The sequence below is a fragment of the Habropoda laboriosa genome, unplaced genomic scaffold (genome assembly GCF_001263275.1).
Source record: "Habropoda laboriosa isolate 0110345459 unplaced genomic scaffold, ASM126327v1 scaffold309, whole genome shotgun sequence".
Classification (NCBI taxonomy): Eukaryota; Metazoa; Arthropoda; class Insecta; order Hymenoptera; family Apidae; genus Habropoda; species Habropoda laboriosa.
In genome coordinates this window covers 578,180-590,544 of record NW_017100481.1, presented here as the reverse complement: position 1 = coordinate 590,544, position 12,365 = coordinate 578,180, and the positions used below count along the sequence as shown (strand labels likewise).

General features: G+C 36.8%; 3 protein-coding genes across 3 annotated transcripts in view; 2 read left to right on the top strand and 1 right to left on the bottom strand.

Moving 5' to 3' along the window:
* Positions 1-3,623: 3,623 nt before the first annotated feature.
* On the bottom strand, positions 3,624-5,179 carry LOC108576036 (SUMO-activating enzyme subunit 1). The gene is made up of 6 exons (XM_017938980.1): positions 5,017-5,179; positions 4,675-4,846; positions 4,358-4,614; positions 4,096-4,277; positions 3,890-4,022; positions 3,624-3,810 (listed from the first exon to the last, which is right to left on the bottom strand). Exons 1-6 carry the CDS (start codon positions 5,112-5,114, stop codon positions 3,648-3,650), a joined length of 1,005 nt encoding a protein of 334 aa, XP_017794469.1. The 5' UTR covers positions 5,115-5,179; the 3' UTR covers positions 3,624-3,647.
* Positions 5,180-6,323: 1,144 nt separating this feature from the next.
* LOC108576023 (protein C12orf4 homolog) lies at positions 6,324-9,154 on the top strand. The gene is made up of 9 exons (XM_017938965.1): positions 6,324-6,829; positions 7,269-7,490; positions 7,562-7,765; positions 7,849-7,964; positions 8,048-8,184; positions 8,268-8,388; positions 8,459-8,577; positions 8,657-8,782; positions 8,863-9,154. Exons 1-9 carry the CDS (start codon positions 6,324-6,326, stop codon positions 8,974-8,976), a joined length of 1,665 nt encoding a protein of 554 aa, XP_017794454.1. The 3' UTR covers positions 8,977-9,154.
* Positions 9,155-10,748: 1,594 nt separating this feature from the next.
* LOC108576040 (toll-like receptor 9) overlaps positions 10,749-12,365 on the top strand; it is a 2,125-nt gene continuing 508 nt past the window's right edge. The window contains 3 exon segments of the mRNA XM_017938984.1: positions 10,749-10,808; positions 11,256-11,612; positions 11,684-12,285. Of these exon segments, the coding sequence (XP_017794473.1) occupies positions 10,749-10,808; positions 11,256-11,612; positions 11,684-12,285 (1,019 nt within the window).

Here is a 12,365-nt window from a genome sequence, read left to right as displayed (position 1 = left end):
GATTTCTTTTCTGACTATGCATATAAGCGTCGGCCATTTAATGTTTTAGTACTGTATCGAGTAACAGAAGCTAAGTTGTTACAGGTAAATTACATTTAAGAATCCTTAATTTTACAAATGAAAACGAAAGTTAGGATTACAATTAATTTTTCTTACTAATATACCTATTTTTGTCACTTCTTGACCAGAATCTCTGACACGTTGTTGTAGGTTAAAGGATTAAAGAGAAATATCCAATTTTTATGTAAGAAGTAATAAAAGCTCACAGCTAATTAAAATTTAATATTTCGATTAAGAAGTGCAATATATTTTCACTTTCAGTCAAGTTTATCAATACAGGATATCCCATAAGTCTTATCGCCTTACAATTTAAAAATTGAACAAACTCTTCCCAAAATCTGATAGGAAATTTACAAAAACATACAATATGAAAAGAAAATGTTATTAAATATTTAAATGATCAAGTGACTCACGAACCAGCGTGTAGAATCTATAATTAAATTTCGAAAGTACAGTTACGTTAGGCGAGAAGAAAATAATCGAGGTGCGTTTGCATAACGATAATTTCGTTTTAACGAGCAATTCATAGGAACATTCGAAGCAGCGTATCGCAGAAACGTAAAACACGTGTTTTCCTCTATGTTTGCTCCTCCGCAGTTGTTCAACATTCCTAGAGGCGTACGTGTCGTATTGATTCAACGAATGTTATACGCGCGGCAACGTGCAACCGTGACAGTAGTCCCGGTAAATTCCTTACCTGACTCACGGGAACTACCTGTACGTCTTCTAACCTATTTGCCGTGAGATAATATCGCGGGTAAATTGTTGTACCGGTCGATCATATTTTAGAGCGGGCCGCGTGCATTTCCACGCTGCCTGATACACGAACATAGCGAGTGGCCTCGCGATAAAACGCTGCAACGATAACAACTACACCACTCTAGTAGCAGAGGCACAAACAAACGGTCCCTGAATTCTATAAATTCGTGATTCACGTTTTAATTAATTCTGCTATTTTATTCGGGGAAGAAAGTTTGAAATGTAAATTGATAATGTTGGAAAATTTCTTTGTTTACCATTCGGAGAATTCTGTAAATTAAGGGTCTGAGATTTAACCCTTTCGCTGCGGAAGATTTTAGTACGTAACGATGACAGATAGATAGTTCAATTGCAACCAAAAAATCTTTTGTTTCGGCGTTCGAAAATTTTTAAAAAATTTTAAAAATAAAATTTCAGATTTATCGCTTTTAAATTTCTCTTATTAAATTAAGGTGGAAGTGCGCAAAGGACAAAAATTAGGACTAAATTAAGGCGAAAGTGTGCCAAAAGGCGCTAAAATCACAGCGCGAGCACATTTTCAAAGCGCCTGCGTGCGCCAATAACAGTGAAAAGTTTAATTAATTCTGCAATTTTATTGAAATAAGAAAGTTTGAAATGTAAATTGATAATGTTGGAAAATTTCCTTATTTTGATAGATCATGTGATAAAATTCGCTGAATTCTATAAATTAAGGGTTCGCTGTTTAACCCTTTCGCTGCGGCAGATTTTATTAGACGATAGATGTTCAATCACGGCCAAAAAATCTTTCACTTTGGCGTTCGAAAATGAAAATTTCAAATTTATCGTTTCAAGTTTCTTTTATGAAATTAAGACAGAAGTGCGCAAAGGACAAAAATTAAGGACTGAGGGGACAAAAATAAGGTGAAAGTGTGCCAAAAGGCGCGAAGAATATAACGGGAGTATGTAAATATTCAAAACAAAGGATTAATTAACTGTGCAATTTTATTCAAATAACAATCCTTAAAATCTAAATCGAACCGAATAAAAAATTAAAAATTCCCTACGAAATTCGTAAAAATTCGTCACACAAAGCAAACTATTCACCCAAGAACAAGCTCGTTTCCGCTAGAACGACGGTGGACTATTAAATTTATAAATCACTAGTCGACACAATTGGTCGCGGATACGTGACATCAGGATCGCTCGCGTAACGGTTTCAAGCCACCCCTTGGTCCGCGAAAGAACGATCCCAACGCGAATTAAGAGAGGAGCAAGGGTGATCACTCGTACAAGGAGTATCGAGTTAAGTTAATGGTTCTTTTTTCCCCGACGAGCAGCACGAGACACTCGCAAAAATGCCTCGTGAACGATAATTCGACAACCGTGAAAGCACGTGGCCAGGTCGTTAAGAAACGCGTGGTGGATGCGTGTATACGGTACCTGCAACCGTTTCAGGACAACGAGGAATAGAGTGGCGTTTTACACGCGAGCCCTTCCCATTTACATACAGGCCGCGGCGCGATATAATCGTCGGGGAAAGACGATACATCATAATTCTCTAGCGAAAGTCGAATCAATTCTTGGCCGCCCACGTGTAACGGCCCGATGTGTACAGATAAAAGCTTGGAGCATGGGATTTCGCGCGTACAGAACACGCGGCGTCATCCTCGATGAGACTTCTCGTCTCGTGTATATATTCACCGTTCGCCACGCTTATCGGGATCTCCTCGCGGCGTTACGGTAAAATACGCGCAGATCGCAATCAACGAGATAGGGGCAATTACGCGAATTGGAAAAATCCACGAGGAAAACGAGTAGGTGGACATAAATAATTGAAGAGCGAGAGAATAGGAACGGGGAAATACGCGCTACACGGTTGGATAAGGTCGAAGCGTAGTCACAACCTATTCCGGTAGAACGAAGTCGATTAAATTGTTAACAGTGAAAAAGTGAACAGGATTTCAATGGGGAGGGGTGGTTTAGAGAAACGAAAGGGTAGAAAACGTTTGAAATAATGCGAAGCATAAAAAGAGATTGTGTCGTGGCGACGAAGGTAATATCGAGCGAGCCGATAAAGCATAACGAGCCGTGCTTCAACTTCGCTCCCCCTTTTTTTCCAATTTTTCAATTTCCATTTCACGTTTCCCGCCCGCTTTTTCCACGTGAGAGGACGAAAAAAAAAAAAAAGAAATCCGCAAACCGGGTCTCAAATTGCCCCGGCGGAAGCCGGCAAAGTGAGTCATATTTCCACGTATGAGCGAACGAGCCACCCCATCTCTTCTTCCATCGGGGAGCGTACATACGGGACGGTGAACAAAAATATCTTGGGACGTGCGCGAGCTGTGATAAACCACACATTTACCAACAGAGAATGCGTACATTCAACATTTATACGCTTGGAAAGAAAAAGGAAGGAACAGCGAAAAGAAGCGGAGAGACAAGGGAGAGAGCGTTGCAATATAGTAGGTATATACGGGCTCCAAAACTCGGGCGATAAATTGTTCTCGGTTTTGAAGCAGAACACACACGCGACGTGTAAATTATTTTCTCAAATGTCAGGAAAGTCCCAAAAAATATTCTTTCCCGAGGTAAACGTGTTAGAAGATTTTTTTTACTTTTTCGCAGGTATGATTTCACATAGCGTTAAATTAATTTATAAAATTGAAACTTAAAGTTAAATATGATCGAAGCACAAAGGAATACAATTGTAATACAGTAATATTTTTCATCTTTTGTTTTTGTTTTTTTGGACATACATTTATTGTACTTTTTATGGTAAAAAATATGGAGTGGGTGCTTATGAAAATAATAATTGACAATCACAGTACACAGAAACAGCGAGACATACCATTTCTGCAAAATTATTATTACTGACCCAATCTCAATATTTTTCCACACAACGTGTCTGGATTAAAGGTGAACAGATTATTGTGTGGAGCACCCTTCTGTGAAACTGTTTTAATTATTTCTTGCGCCATAATACCGCCAACTATAGCACATACTGGACTAGCTTGTGCATATATATCGCCCCTGAATTAATAACGAATTATTCTTAAATATCTTAAAGATTAGACGTTTTCCATAAAGTAGTACATTTCCGTATACATACTCGACTAATTTATTTATTTTATCCTCAAGATCATATTTCTTAATAATTGCTGCTGCTTCAGCCTTTAAATTCTCGGAACCTCTTTCACTGTGTAATGGATCTTTACCGTATTTTTCACGATAATTTAGCATTACTAGAAACAAGAATGTACCCTATAAAATTGTTTTACACAGAATACTACAAACCTAATTAACACCAACACTTACTTAACATCATATAATATATTTCTGACTCTTTGGGAAGGGAAGACTTTGTAATATTTAAAATTGATTCAAAAGGCACAAAGGTATCTGTGTGCTTCTCAGTTACAGTTATATTTTCAAACTTTTCCTTATGCATAGGTTCACCACTTTCTGACATTTGTATTTTCTTTGTTTGTACTACATCTCTAAAAGATATAATGAATTTTAACAACTTGCTTATAATAACACAGTAGATTTCTAAAATATCAATTGAAAGTTCACTTACTCTGCATATTCGTGAGTTATTAAATCAGCAAAAGTATAACCTAAAGTTCCCCATACATCTCCAGCGAAAAATTTCACTTTATGCTTTCTACACGCTTCGTTAATCCTCTTTATTTGTGTAATAGTGCATTGTGTTGCACAGACCACATCAAAGTTGCTAAAATATATATCTGACTTATCGTCAACATTAGATGTATCTGCTTTAATATTAACCATAAGGTTTAGATTTTTTGCTCTTTCTAAAGATGCCTCAGCCCTCTAAAAACATAGTTTTTATATAAATAATACACCGTGCTATATCCTAATATGTCTACTTACATTTTTTCCAATTAATTCTCTAGGTGCTAAGAATTGTGAACATCGATCTTCAACTGTTTCATTTCTATGGTCTAAGAATGTAATTGCTTGAACACCAGCTAAAATAATATTTTTTGCTATTTCTGCTCCAAACCCATTTAGGCCTATTAATAATACCTTAGCTGCCCGTAAACTGGAATTATTTAACGTTATACATCAATTAAAAAATTCGTATAAGCTTAAAGTTTATATCATATTTATTGCATAAATATTATTATTATTTTTTCACGTACATTTGTACGGTAACGGTTCAAACTGCTTCAAGACTATAAAGTTTTATAGGTTAGGTTATGCTATACTTGCCGTTTCTGTGATTCTAAGCCCCACAAACGAATTTGTCTATCGTACAACTCAGCTTCGTGATCCGTTAATTCTACGTTTTGATTTTTGTCTTCAACCATGATGAAAAATTTACTTTAATACTTAGAAACCGACTGCCGCCAAAAAGTCTCCAATTCTACCGACGTTCGTGTTTAGGATAGTGCAGCCAACGTAAGAATATATAAATTCGAATGTAAGGAACGAACTACATACAGACATTGAGTAATATATACAGTATAATACTCAATGGAATTAATTTACATAAACAAACTTCCTTTTGAAAATTTTGTATGTTTCAATTGTAATGTATGCAATTCTTAAGTATTGCAAATGTTTATGTTGGAGGAACTGATGATTAAATGACTGGGGGCGTTAAACGTTCTTAACAATTGTTACGTGTGTGTTCTGTCTGTTCGGTTACGATGTTTCATTTAAAACAAAATAGAAAAAACTTCTCCAAATGTCCAAACATGGCTTGACAAGGCAAGACTCATCATCAACGAAAGTACAAACATCTTGCAAGTATAATTTTTAAGATTTAGGTTAGGTAATCAACGAAGAAATGTAACAGATAAGTACATCAAATACGTATGATACTTGTATAAATCATTTACGTTACACGGTACTATGAAATATAAGTGTTGCTGCACTTTTTAAATCGCTGCTCAACAAAGGATTTATCAAAGCAATTATTTATAAACAAAGCAATGACCTTTATGCTAGCGCCCTCGTATGTCGGTAATAAAAATGGAAAAAATAAGAAATACATATATTTCTTTTAATTTCAGTATTTTAAAATAATCATATTACATATAGGATGCAGTTTTTTATAAAAATATTTGATATTAAAATCTTATATAAAAATGTTTGATTGTATAAAAATTTTCTACAAATTTTAAATTGGCAATTTATAAGAGTAATCTTGGACTTTTATTTATATGTGATAACAAAGTTTATCTAGGAGGCAAATCTAAAGCCATTACAATTAATACATGAAAATAATTGTTTTTAAAAGAGTGTAGATAAAAAGTACAATCAGAGGTGTTTCTGTAATTTATCATTGACCTTAAGACCCGAATGTTGTGAAAGCTGACCTCTGAAAAATATTATCGACTAAAAAGAAGTAACATTGACCTTCTTTGGTATCATAATATTCACATCTTTTATGTCTCTTTGTTATTACTCATACTTTAAAAGTATATATTTTTGAATGTTAAATTAAATCTATTTTTTTCTATAAAAATAGATATCTGGATTATCAAGTATAATGAAAAACTACTCTAAAAGATATGAATATGCTTGAGGAAGAGTATGTGGAGAGAACATTTGTATTTAAATTTCCAACATGTACCACAAACCAAGAATATATATTGGAAATACCATTAAAAATACCATATCATGGTTCTACCAAAGAACTCATGCACCGTATAATGTCATCTTTTAAACTACCATACTATATAGAATCAGATTTATTGGAATCATTGGAAAACACAATTAAAACACTAACATTAGAATTTTATGATGAGAAGGCAGAAAAAGCTCTTGAAAATGCAAAATCTGGAAATACAGATATTGAAGAACTTATAAAAAATTGGGAGAAGAGCTACAAGCAAAAAACAGCTGAATATGCTGATCCCATTGGAACCACAGATGAAGAGTTATTTGCTGCTGCATATCATAGATTGGTACATTCTCCATCACTGGAACCTATCCTTCAAGCAGAACACAAATTTGGAAGAGATGTCACTGAAGTTATTCAGATGAGAGACACGCAATATGAACAACTTACTCAAAAGTTAGTATCAGGTTTAATGCAAGTACATCATATTGTATCATGCTATACATGCTATACACATGTTATGCTAGAAAAAAAAGGTCAAGATCCTTCTAGTACTATCTGTGATACGCACAACAATACATGTAACATAAATTATAAGTCACATTGACCTTTCTATGTAGATTATTGGTAGTCTCAATATACCAATGATTACACTTCAAGTTAATGATCGTTTCCATAATTGAACTATAATCTCTATTCTTCATGTTTTTATACTAACATGCATGAACAACGTGCGAGGAATTTAAAACTTCGCTAACATATTATTAATAACTTTTTCGTTTAATCTGGCTGCAAGTCACGAATAAAATTGACCCGCTATCAATTTTTTGACATAGTCAATTAATCTGTAATTATTTTAAAAATACTTGAAAAATATCAGAGACATGAATTCTAGGCAAACTGAAGAGATGCGAGTCGCCGTGGAAGCTCTTGAGGCCGGTTCCACCGAAAAATCTATAAACGAGATGGCAGGACGACATTTTGAGGAACAAAGTTTACTGCAAGGTCACTGGGGATCAAGAGTCGACGCTTTGAAATTGGAACAAAGACGACAGTACCGTAACTGGATCATGAGGTTACTGGAAGAGCAACAGACTAACATGCTACCGACTCCAGTGTACGTTTATGCGAGTAAAACAAAAATGCGAATGAGGCGAAGTCGTTAATCATAGATTATATAATTATTAGGGGTTCTCCAATGCTGTCGATGCCACCGATACGGCCAGCCTTAGATAATTTTGTTCACAGCGAGGAGAAGAGCACGGCGGACTACCCTATCTTGGAGGAAAGTTTCACTATACATTTAGGTTCCCAGATGAAGCAGATGCACAACATACGAATATTAACTGGAGATGTTTTAGACTTTTGTAGAACAAAAAAAAGCGAGTCTGGGTAGGTATACTAAAAATAAAAATCCACAATCATTTTGTTTATAAATTCAATTGAAGATAAATGTATTTCATTTTGTAAAATAGAATGGATCCAACACCTCAAAGGCTACAGACAGCTTTAGGATTGTATTCTAATGATTTATGTGGATTAGTGCTATTAAGCGACAATCATTTAGGTAGTTATTCAGGAATAACGAAAGGTACAGTTTTCTTTTACCGCGCGTAATATTAATAGATGCTACTACTTGATTACATTTAACTTAACAGTATCAACGTGTTGCAGAATTATGTTCGATATGTCAATTAACGACAGAATTTCATTTCTTGCCGATCGACGAACAATTGGAAAAAATTCGAGACGACGTGAAGGATGCAGTTGCCTGGAGGCAAGCGCATCACAGAGAAGGAAATGAGTCACAAGTTAGCACAAAAAAAAAAAAAAAATACAAGAATTCGATATCTGCGTCGCATCGAATGTATTCTAAACAAGTGATTACTTGCAGACGAAAAAATCAACGACTAGCAAGAGCTTGCAGACGGGCGATGTTTATATTACGAGGCATTCAAATTTAGCGCAAGTCCATGTAATTTTCCACATGGTAGTGAATGATTCGTTGCGATCTGGTGAGTAAATGTTCTTTCTTTTTCGACATTCGATTCCTTGCGTCGATAAGAATTTTTTCTGAATTTATAGGTGATATCAATTCGAGGCACCCAGTCATTTTAGGATTACGAAACATTTTAAAAACTGCTTGCTGCAACGATGTGACCACGCTGACTATTCCCGTTCTCCTCGTACACGAAATGTCAGAAGTACGATGACACACGTTAAAAAAAAATCAATTATTTTGTAATATTCTATTTACTAAAAAATATAAATATTATTTTTCAGGATATGACTGTAGCGTGGTGTACAAAAAGAGCAGAATTAGTTTTCAAATGCGTGAAAGGGTTTATGATAGAGATGGCATCTTGGGGTGGGGCGGAATTAAAGAATTTACAATTTTTAGTACCAAAGGTGATTTGATTTCCTCCACAGAAATATTGTCTCGTTCGTTGGAAATTTAATTCTAAAAAACAAATGTCCATCTGTTTTAGGGAATGTCCGAAGAGGTATTTGGTACCCTAGCCACAATGTTACCAAGTATATTCCGAGTATCGAACCCGTTGGTGTTCAAAGCAACAAGTACACCTCAAACCCCGAAGAAATGAACTACCGTCTTGCCATCGTACACGCGTTAATCACATTGAAATTATTTGTTACTATGTGTCGCGTATCTCGGAAGCAATCGTTGGCCGTGGGCGCAAGCACGATATGATTCCGTGAATAAACGCCCGACTCTTAACGAGCTGCTTTGTTTATATTTCATTCTCGTTGAGTTTCCATTCACCGATAGCCACATGTGTTGCACACCTATATCCTCCCTGTCCAAACAAGCTAATCCCTCAAGAATAAAATTCTGAATAATTTATGTACAAGTAGAGATGTTATTATCACCGATACTTTTTTAGAACAAAAAAAATACGATATTATAAATGTACAATTTCTGCAGAAAATTATCCGTGAAATTACATCACAACAATTTGCAAGAGTGTCCAAAAAAATCACTCTGAAACAACATCCCTCGTATCAGCATTTTCGAAATAAAAAAGAACACGATACGACGGATGTAAGATTTCAAATTCGTGTAACCAACCAAAGAAACGAAAAAAGGGAAAAAAATGTATCAGAAAAACATTGCACTGTGCGTGAATTATAATCAAACAACCATAGCATAGTGCATTATCATAGCTAGATACTTGGTGGAACTGACTTTATCGCTGACAACTATATTTTTATTTTCCACACATGGAAGTTCGCCAGATACGCTTCAACGTTTCCGTCGGCGGTCCAATAATTCGATGCGCATCGAGTGCAGCGTCCCGAGTGCTGCTTTCTCTCCATCTCTTTTTTTCTCGCGTTTTTCACGCCCGCCGCGAATTTAGACGCGCGAGACGATATCCATAGTGTGAACATAAATTGATGAAAAAAATCCAGGGCGATTAAGCTACCCGGGAGAAAAAACGCAAACGTAAAGCAGAACGTACGTATGAAATCGGGGACGTAATCTCGCTTTATCGAAAGAATGGTGCGTTAGCCTCTCGTATTCTGAACCGGTTGGGAACGAATTAGCACGCCGCACGCCCCGCGAAACCGTTCGAAAGGGCTTTCGAAGAATTATTTTTCCATTGCTCGTTCGTCGACGGTTTCGTGCGAATCGTCTTCGGTGTTCGATACGGAACACTTGCCGAAACATTTATCTTCGTACCGAACGATCGAGAAAAGAAAAGACACGGTGGAAAAATTTGTCGAAAAGTGAATAAAAAGTTGAGAGAAATTGGTAGGTAAGAGAATAGTGAGAAAGATCGAAGTCGACGAGACAGATTATCGAAGAGTGTGAAATTTGTATTACATTCCCAACCCAAAAATATATCGCGAGAGGCTATCGAAACTACGTATTACACAATTCAAAAGCATCGACCGGGCGATTTTTTATTTACAAGGAGATTTATCGTCGGCGAAGATTATTTTTCGTGAAGTGTAAAGCAGAAGAGAATACGGTAATCGTAATTCACACTTGGAGCCGGTTGGTTAAATCGTACGCGAGAATCGTACAAGATCGAAAATTGTGAAATATTCGAAGTAAAAGTGTTGCCCGAAGATTTTCGTAAAAAAGAGAAAAAAGTCGATTCAAGAGAGAAGAAGAATAAATCGGTCGAGTAAAGTGCATCAGGATGCTGAAGCCCCTCCTGCTCCCCTCTTAATTCGGCACTGTAATCGCGAGCAGAGTATGTCGCGGATGAATTCGTTGCCATTCCAGCGAATCGTCCTGTGAGAGACATAGTTGCAACTAGCCGGTGTTGGCGCGACGCGACCGTTTCGAACGAGACCGAAATTCCATCGCGTCTATCTGTGCACCAGATAATCATTCACCATCTGGACAATGTGGCTCGGGGCTATCACAATTCTCGCCTTAATTGTTTCCACGACCTCGACGAAGCTGGTGGGTTTGCACTTTTCGGCACGATAACGATTCACGAACTGTTTCGCGACACTTTTCACGACGTGCGACAAAAATGTGCCCCCCGATCGGTTCATTCGCGGTTATCGCACGTTTACGTAATTTTTTTACGACTCCTTTTTACGTATTGCGACATATTGCAATTTTGGACTTTTTTATCGGACATTTTGTACACTGTAATCGTTTCGCGATTATTCGATAACGATTCGAGGAAATTTAAACGTGATTTATCGTATTGCTGTAACTGTCACTATTTGAAATTTCGAATCGTAATGGCGTCCTTTGTACGTTATTGCGCGCGAAAGTTTGTCTTTTCGCGCCTCTTTTGTTCATGTGGGTTACGTGTTATGGATTAATAGTATTTTTTTACTTTGATTTTTTTTTTTTTTGTCATTACTGCGTTCATAAAAACTTACCTTGGTATTTCAGGTCAACTTAACGCGACATGGCTTGAAGAAAGAAGATTTCTTCTTACAAATGCAGTCGAAGATCAATTTAGAAGATGTCACCGATCTAATTCTCCAAGGGAACGAGTTCGACAGCTTCCTCGATTGTTCCACAAATCTTATTAAATTGCGGGTTCTGGATTTGTCACAGAATCATCTTCGACGATTCTTTTTTCTCTGCAAAGACGAATATAATTTGCAAACGTTAAACATCAGTCACAACCAGCTGGAGTACATCGACGACAATGCCTTCAACGGTCGAATTCTGAAGCTCAAGATAGTCGATCTCTCGTGGAATAAACTGTCTGTCGTTAACGAAACTATGCTGGAGCATTTCAAAGTAACTACCTTACATTTACAATGTACAAGTAGAAACGAAGCTGTACACTGTACGTTATTCACTTTTTCCAGATTTTAGAATACCTTTCGTTAGCCAACAATCCGATCAACGACGGTATACATGAAAACGCGTTCTGGAATTTAAGGGCGCTGCAATATTTGAACCTGAGCAACGTATCGTCGACGTATTTCTCCTCGCAACTTTTCGTAACGCTAACTAACTTATCCTCTCTCGATTTGTCACGGAATTCCATTAAATCGATCCCTTTGCTACCGACCAGTCTGGTAGAACTCGACTTGTCCAGCACCGAGATATCTCAATTACGAGACATTAATTTACCCCAGTTACGGGAACTGAAATTGAACGACATGTTAATCCTAAGAGAACTATATCTCACCGATCTCGAAAATCTGACGAATTTAGAAGTACTAAGTTTGGCAGGCTCGAAGAAATTATTACACTTGAAAGTAGACCCTTACAGCGGGAGTCTTCTGCTGCAACTACGACACCTCTCGGTGAGCGACTGTGGACTGAAAACCCTGGATTACAACCTCATGCCGATAATAAAGAGAACGCCAATATTGAACCTGGAGAACAACCCTTGGAACTGTGATTGCAAAATGCAGTGGCTGGAAATGACGAACGCGACCAAGCTTATTACCCGTGAAATTCTGTACGTAAAAATTTCGTTACAACTACACCTACCATTTTTACCCGAGTAGTATCGATTCTCGAGAGTAATCGATAATCGGT